This window comes from Octodon degus, unplaced genomic scaffold (assembly GCF_000260255.1).
Source record: "Octodon degus isolate 3935 unplaced genomic scaffold, OctDeg1.0 scaffold00116, whole genome shotgun sequence".
Taxonomy (NCBI): Eukaryota; Metazoa; Chordata; class Mammalia; order Rodentia; family Octodontidae; genus Octodon; species Octodon degus.
The window spans coordinates 6,879,134-6,888,037 of NW_004524692.1; the positions used below are offsets into that span (position 1 = coordinate 6,879,134).

The 8,904-nt window shown below is 40.2% G+C and overlaps 1 protein-coding gene across 1 annotated transcript in view; it reads right to left on the minus strand.

Annotated features, from left to right (window-relative positions):
- Positions 1-8,904, minus strand: part of Atp1a4 (ATPase Na+/K+ transporting subunit alpha 4) — a 42,805-nt gene that overhangs the window by 7,637 nt on the left and 26,264 nt on the right. Inside the window, exons 16-18 of the mRNA XM_004639938.2 lie at positions 3,016-3,170; positions 2,740-2,863; positions 1,409-1,554 (exon numbers count right to left, since the gene is read on the minus strand). Coding sequence (XP_004639995.1) covers positions 1,409-1,554; positions 2,740-2,863; positions 3,016-3,170 — 425 coding nt within the window. The remainder of the gene's footprint in view (positions 1-1,408; positions 1,555-2,739; positions 2,864-3,015; positions 3,171-8,904) is intronic.

Sequence of the window (8,904 nt, forward strand, 5' to 3'; positions counted from 1 at the left end):
TTATTTATTTTTATTTATTACATTTATTTATTGTGTGTGTGTGTGTGTGGCCAGCTCAGCCCACCAGGGGGCGGGGCTGGCTGGCATGTGGTGCTGGGGGTTCAAACCGCGGTCCCTGTGCTTTGCCAAGCTTGTTTCAAGTAGGTGCTTTAGACCACTGAGCCATCTCTCCAGCCCCCCAGTCTTCTAATACATTATGATGCCTTTAGGATAGTTTACCCCTAAGGTACTTTTAATTATCTTTATCATAAATCATGTCACGTGGTGTCTTAGCAGCTGTGACGAGGCATGAGGGTATGAAACTAACACTAAACCTCACCTCTTGAGGTGAGGACTGAGCAGGTAATGGCAGGCAGAACAAAGGTACGGACTTTGGGCAGCTCTAGCTTTTGGAGCAGCCCTGGTAGCTGCAAACATTGATGTCTGGTGGCCTTGTGCGGCTCAGCTGGCAGAAGCCACTTGTTTATGACAGCCGTCTTTTCAACAGTTTATATCAGAACATACTTTTGAGGAGCCTGCAACTAACTTAGTTTGAAGAGATCATGGTGAAGTGGGAAATTCCATTGAGGAAACAACAGTCTAGAATCCTAATCTGGCTCTTCTAGGGACTCATGGCAGGACTTTGAGCAAGTTGTTAAATCTCTCTAGACTTAGTTTCTTATTTATAGAGTGAATAAAGATAACAGGTTGTGAGTCTATACTTGTATGGATGATTGGTGTCACATGTCTCACTGATGTAGAAATGGGGATGGGAACATTCAGTCACACAAAAGCATACTTACTGAAATTCTTGAGCACAGATTATTGACGGGAGGACTTCAGTTTGATCCTCGCTGAACTTGGATGTTAGGAAAGATGACTACTGAAAGGCATCCTTTACATTAAAGAAGTGTACAATGGTAAGGATGGAACGTATAAAGAAGGTAAGTTTTTGATTTCAAATCACATTATGTGAACTGTTACAGAGGGAAGGAACGTAACGGGAGAGGGATCGGCACTCTTTTTTGGGGGAAATCATGTTCAGAACCTGCAGAAATAGAAGTCAGCCCGGAAGAGGTGATAGGATGGAGAAGACCTCAGTTGCAAGGAATCCAGGAAGGTGGGGCATGCAACAGAAAAAGGAAATGAGCTGAAATTCGATCATTGTAAACAAAGAGAAGTTTACAGATGCCACTGGAGGTTTCAGTCAAATGACTGAGTACTCAGACAGGACTGGAGATAAGGTATCTATTCTGGCTGGTGCTTCCCTGAAATTCTGTATCATTTCTAATTTTTAATTCCCATTGTTTTGTATTAAAAATAATAAAAAATTATTAGCAAATTTTAAAAATGTGCTAAACTCACTCCCTTCCCCGTCACTTCCTTAGCCTTCTTGGTTGCTGTCTGCTGCCTCCACCTCGCTACTCACCCATTGCTGTCCATAGCTGTCCTCCAGGTTATTGGAGAAGGGATCGTCCCACTCCTGGCGGATGCTCAGCAGATCAAGAGGCTTAAAGCCATTCTCAGCCATGACCACGAAATAGGTGAAGAATCCAGCCAGAGCCTGGATCATCCCTGTAAGAGGCAGAGCCGTAGGACAGTCATGGAAGGTGCCCCAAAGGCAGTCCATCCGAGGGACGGAGGCTGGGCCCTGCATCTGTTGGACTCGTGTGTGTCTGCGCAGGTGTGAAGATTCTTGCCTTCCACAGCTAATCCCCCATCTAAGGGATTTGTCCTCAAGCTCCGACACTTATTTCTAAACTCTAACCCAGTGTCATCTTTGAGTCATATCATCTTAAAACTGAAAGAGCTGGACAACTCTCCTTCCTCTGACATTAGGACATTTACAAAATGTTAGCCTCTTGTCTACTATTTACCTTTTGACTTTCCCTTAGTCAAAACTTCAGTCTCCCTTGCCGGGGCCATAGTGGTGATTGATGTTAATGTTTGCGTCCTAACCTGAGAGCTGTGCACTGTGTGGGTACAGACAGTGGACACAGGTCATCACAAGGCTCAACTGTCATCTCTGTCTCATGATTGCGAAAACTGGAACACACACAAAACCCAGTTATTGTCCAGGATTATACAGTTAAGAAGTGGTGAAATTCAGATTCAAACATAAGTCTGAGTCCTAAGCCTGTGCTTTTTCTACAGATTCCTCTCATAGATGTTGGGATGGCTTCTCTTGTTCCCAATCTCTACTCTGTCCATCCCTTGCTCTGTTCCTGAAACACACTGATGTATCTGGCAACAAAGGCCTCTAATGGCACCCAAGTGTCTTTCCAGGCTGGACCCAATACAAACGCTATCTATATCTATAGCCTTGTTTTCCACTACTGCCTTATGGAGACCAAGAGTGCCATCAAGACGGTCTGTTTATTCTTCTCTAACAATGCCATAAGCTTCCCTTTGCTGCTCTCCACATCTGTCTAGATACAGCGCTTAGTTAAAGTCCTTATCCTCCAATACCAAGTTCAAGTTCTATTTCTTCCATAAAACTCTCTGCCCTTAAAATTAGTGAGCTTGCTAGCTTTGGGTTTGCTGATTACATGGCATGTAGAAAGATGCTACCATTGTAGATACATGTGCTCTTTTTGACTGGGCCCTATATCAAGGGCAGCTCAGAGATCAACAACTCATTGTGTTGCTAAGGCCCAGAGCATTTTGTGTTTGGGAAAACCCCTCCCTATTTTCAAGCAGAGCTGGCTCCGATGGGCAATTGTTCTCCTCTTCCTCCCTGCCTCACTGCTTTGCACTCACCAATCTGTCCATAGGCCATGCCAATGAGACGGCGATTGACAAGATTATCAGTTTTGGGGTCCCGTGGATGCCTCTGCATGATGTCACTTTCTGGGTTCTCATAAGCCAGGGAGATAGCAGGTACCTGGAGGTTAGAGGGATGGAATGATGGAGTCACAAAGTTCAGAAGGAAACTCAGGAAGAGCTGCAGCACTGCCCACCCCACGGTCAAGCTTTCTCCTACTCCTAATCTGTCTCACAGGAGTTTGCTGAGCCAGGCTTCAGCCTGATCCTCACCATGTCTGTGCCCAGGTCAATGCAGAGGATTGTAATGGTGCCCAGAGGCAAGGGGATCCCAAGGATGATGAACATCAGAAAGGGGGTGATCTCAGGAATGTTGCTGGTCAGGGTGTACGCGATGGATTTCTTCAGGTTGTCAAAGATGAGACGACCTGTGAAGGAAGGCCAACCTTCCATGAGGAACACTGAAAGGATCTATGTCCAGTGCCTGGGCAGGCAGACCACCACAAAGATGTGTCATGGTCCGTGAGAAGGCCTGGAAGTCCTAGACATTGGCAGTCCTGATTTTGTCTCAAAATTGTGTAATGATTAATTAGAGCCACAATTTAGTAGCATGTCCTGACTGTACTCAAAATGTCTAATGTTACTGATCTCTGAAAATGTAGCAGATGTAGCCCTAGTTAATCCTGAGGTGTCTGAGAATACCAGTATTAAAGCTTTTACAAGATTAAGCCTGAAATGGAGAGGGCCTGGACTTGGGACAGATGGGTATGAATCTTATTTTCTGCCATAACCAGCTTGTGACCTTGGGTACCTCTTATCTCTCTGACCATCATTTCTCTTGTGCTGCAAGATTGCTGGGTCTTTTCTTGGGTATCCTTTCAAAGACTGTAACCCCTCCCTGCATTCCATGTTTTATTTTTTTCCATTGCATTTAACATAGTATGTAATTTGCATAGTATGCAGACAGTAGTCTATCTCTTTGCACTAGAAATTAAGTTGTATGTGGGCAGGGATTCATGCATTTTTCTCCCACCACTGTATTCCCAGTTTGTAGAATAGTACCTTGCATGCACAGCCAGTACTTAAAAGAATTTTTGAACTGAATAGCTATTTGAAGTTAGGATCACGGGCCAGGGAGATAGCTCAGTAGAATAAGCACTTGCCTGGCAAGTGCAAGGTCCTGAGTTCAATTCCAGGTGCCACAAAAACAAACGAACTAAAGTTAGGATCATACTAGGTTTCAATAAAGTGTAACCATTACTATTATGTGGGCTGTCATGTTTTAGTAAAGTAGCTTCAAATAGAAAGTAGGGAACTTGAGCAAAGCATTCTAGGGCTTTCCTGTTCACCAATGGGTACTCTCCTTTGGCATTCTCTGGGAAAGAGGGTGCTTAATTGGGTTTACGCAGTCAACTTCGGGATAGTTTCCAACCAATAGTGATGTGTCACCATCTGTGGAGGCCCTGCTGAAGACTATAGAGTGTGGCAGCTTCCCAGGGCTGAAGGTACACGCATGTTCTCGATATGCCTGAATCCCAGTGAGAGGACAAAGAGGATACTCTCTCATACGTCAAAGTCCTGGCATCCTTGGCAAATCTGGATTTTCTTCCAATCTAATAAAAAAGTGATGATTTGCAGGACACATGAGAGCTTCAACCTGTGGGCCCAGCTCGAGCAGGTGTGGAGCTTTCCTGGAGCCATTTAAGAACTTTGGCAGACTCTGGACAGCCTGCAGGACTCTATCTGGGTGATTACTGGGAGCTTCAAAAATGCCAAAACACAGGAGCAAAAGGCAATCTCAATCCTCTAGCCCACGCAGAGCAAACCCAGGAGAGAAAGATGCACAAAATCTTGGAAATCACACACCTGAAATCTCTGAAATGATATCAACTGAAGTAAAGAAACAAGTCCTTCAGCCTATAGAAGAAATAAGAGCAGAAATAATCTCTCAGGTACAAAAAGAAAGGATAAAAGTCATGAAAGAATTGCACAGCACAGCTATAGAAGACATAGATAGAAAAATAGAGGAGAACAGAAAAATGATGCAAACACTGAATGACCAATACAGGAAAAAATTAGAATGCACAAAACAGATTCAAACAGCTATCCAGGATATTAAGAATTCCATTGAAAGCTGGCAAAACTGCTTGAAGAAACTGAAGATAGACTTTTAGACCTAAAAGACAGTGTTGCAGTTAATGAATGTGAAGTAAATAAAAGATCTCTTAAAACTAACAAGGAATCAGGAAATAACAATTCAGCATCTACAAGATGATGCAAAGAAAAATAATATAAGAATAATAGGTGTTAATAAAATTAATAAAAGAAGAAGAATACGTGTCAGTGAAGCAGAAGGAGACAGCAGAAATGACATAAAAAAGATTATTTGTAGAAGTACTAGCAGAAAGTTTTTCAAACATGAGAAAAGAACCTGACATACAGATAAGCAAGGCAAATAGAACTCCACACAGCCATAATCACAATAATCTACACCTAGACACATGATGATCAAGTTCTCAGAAATTCAGCAATAGAATAGAATACTAAAAGTTTCTAGAGAGAAGAAACAGATCACCTATAATGGAAAGCCCATCAGAATCATGGCAGATTTCTTATCACAAATCGTCAAATCAGGAAGAGCTTGAAGTGAAGTATTTCAGATCCTGAAAGAAAATAACTTCCAGGCCAGATTGAGGTACCCTACAAAACTATCTGTCACATTAAATGGTGAAATAAGATTCTTGGTGACAAAGAACAATTGAAGAAATTCATGACCACCAAGCCAACCCTAAAAAGAGTAATGACAGATATTCTAGAAAGAGATAGAAGTGATCACAGATTCGAGAACAACAGAAAGGAACTGCCAAACAGACCAAGTAATTAAAAAGAGAGAAAAATTATGGAACCTATGCCAGGAAAATAATATGACAAAGATAAGCCAATATGTATCAGTTATAACCATCAATGTAAATGGCCTCAATTCACCAATCAAAAGAAATAGACCAACAGATTGGATTAAGAAACAGAATCCAACAATATGCTGCATACAAAAACACACTGAGCTCAAAAGGAAATTCACAGACTAAAAGTCAAAGGATGGAAAATAGTCTTCCATGCAGAAAAAAGTAGGGCTAGCTATCCTGGTTGCTGACAGGATCAACTTCAAACCAAAAATCATCCAAAGAGATAAAGATGGTCGCTACACATTTGTTAAGGGAAAACTGCAAATGGAAGATATAACAATAATAAATATATATGCACCCAATGTGGGAGCACCCCCCTACATAAGACAAATTTTCACAGATATGAAAAATCAAATAGTCAATAATACAATAGTGGGGCTAGTGCGATAGCTCAGTGGTCTAAAGCACCTACTTAGAACAAGTTTAGCAAAGCACAGGGACCGTGGTTCAATCCCCCAGCACCACATGCCTGCCCGCCCCACCCCCTGGTGGGCTGAGCTGGCCACACACACACACACACACACACACACACAAATAAATAAATAAATAAAAATTAAAAAAATACAATAGTAATGGGGGAGTTTAATACACCACTGTCACAGAGAGATAGATCAACTAGGGGAAAAAAAAATCACCAAAGAAAAAACAGAACTAAACCAAACTTGTAAAGAAATTGGCTTGGCAGACCTTTATAGAGTGTTTCACCTAGCAACAATACAATACACATTTTTCTCAGCTACACACAGGACATTCTCCAAAACAGACCATATACTAACATACAGAACACTCTTAAGTAAATGCAAAGCAATTTAATTTATCCCTTGCATACTACCTGATCACAGTGCAATAAAACTAGAAATCATTGACAAAAGAAAGATCAAGGGGCCAGGGAGATAGCTCAGTGGAATAAGTGCTTGTCTGACAAGTACAAGGTCCTGAGTTTGATCCTTGGTAACACCAAAAAAAAAAAAAAAAATCAAAAACAGCATAAACACATGGAAATTAAATAACAACTTCCTAAACAACCAGAGGGTCACAGATGAAATTAAAGAAGAAATGAAAAAATATTTACAATCAAACAAAAATGCAGATACAACTTACTGAAACCTATGGGATACAATGAAAGCTCTTTTAAAAGGAAAATTTATAGTGGTAAATTTGCACATTAGGAAAACAGAATAATAATAGAACCATCAATAAAACCAAGCACAAAACCCACATGATCATCTCAATAGATTCAGGAAAAGCTTTTCACTAAGTCCAATACTCATTCCTGATAAAGACCCTACAGAGAAGTGAATTAGATGGTTTATATCTTAACTTGATAAAAGCCATCTATGAGAAACCAACAGCCAACATCATACTAAATGGACAAAATAAATAAATAAATAAATAAATAAATAAATAGGCAAAAACTGAAGGGCTTCATGTTAAAATCAGGAAAAATACAAGGTTGTCCATTGTCTCTACTCCTACTCATCATAGTTCTGGAAACATTAGCCAGAGCAATTAGACAATAGAGAGAAATTAAGGGAATAGGATTGGAAAAGAAGAAGTGAAATTATCATTGTTTGCAGATGACATGATACTCTACATAGAGGACCCAAAAAACTCCACCTAGGGTCTTGTAGGTTTAATCACCAAATTCAGCAATGTAGCAGGATACAAAGTCAATATCCAAAATCAGCAGCATTTTTGTACACAAAGAATGAACATACTGAGAGAGAAATTAGGGAAAACACACCTTTCACAATAACATCCCTCAAAATGAAATGCTTAGGAACCAATCTCACAAAGAATGTAAAAGATTTATATAGTGAAAATGATGTTACTCTGAGAAGAGATTGAAGCAGTTTTGAGAAAATGGAAAAATATTCTATGCTCTTGGGTAGGAAGAAACAACGTTGTGAAAATGACCTTACTCCCAAAATTGTTATACAGATTCAGTACAATCCCAATTAAGATACCATTGGTATACCTCACAGAGCTAGAGAAAACATTCATCAAATTCATTTGGAACCAGAAAAGACCCAGAATATCAAAATCAATCCTGGGAAACAAAGGAAAGGCAGGCGGTATCACAATCCCTGACCTGAAATTATACTATAAAGCTACTGTGATAAAATCAGCATGATACTGGCATAGAGACAGACCTGAGGAGGAGTGGAACAGATTAGAAAATGCAGACACAACTACAAACACAGTCAGCTACCTTATCTTTGATAAAGGGGACAAACAGGTCACTGGAGGAAAGATAGCCTCTTTAATAAATGGTCCTGGAACAACTGGCTTTCCAGATGCTGAAGGCTAACACCAGGCCCATGCCTATCACCATGCACAAAGCTACAATCAAAACGGATTAAAGATTTAAATATTAAAACAGAAACACTAATTCTTCTGGTGGAAAATATAAGTAGAAATCTCAAAGACATAGGAGTAGGTAGAGAGTTTGTGAAGAAAAACCAAACTGCACAGGAAATACGTCAAGGAATCAACAAATGGGATCTCACCTTTTTTTTTTTTTTTTTTTCCCAGAACAGGGGATTGAATTTAGGCCCTTGTGCTTGCCAGGCAAGCGTTTATTCCACTGAGCCATCTCCCTGACTCCCCAGGGATCTCATCTTTTTGAAAAGTTTCTGTACTTCAAGAAAATCTCCAACAGAGTAAAAAGAAAATCAACAAATTGGGAAAAAAGTTATAACCATTCTGTCCCTCAGACAAAGGCCTTCTATCTAGAACATATAAATAATTTTTTTTTTTTTGGCAGAACCGGGGATTGAAGATTTTTTTTTTTTTAAATCAAGCTGCCCAAATTCAAAGACCCAATCCAAAAAAGAGTATCTGAGATGAATGCACATTTCTCAGGGGAAGAAATACAAATGGTAAGTAACTATATGAAAAAATGTTCAACATCATTGGTCATTTGAGAAATGTAAATTAAAACAACACTGAGATTCCATCTCACCCCAGAAAGAATGGCTAACATCAAGACGTAACCAGGGCCAGGAAGATAGCTCAGTAGAATAAGCACTTGCCTGGCAAGTGCAAGGTCCTAAGTTCAATCCCCAGTATTGAAAAAAAAACACACCCACACAATTTGTTAAAATAGAAGAAGAAGAAGAAGAAGAAGAAGAAGAAGAAGAAGAAGAAGAAGAAGAAGAAGAAGAAGAAGAAGAAGAAGAAGAAGAAAGAAGAAGAA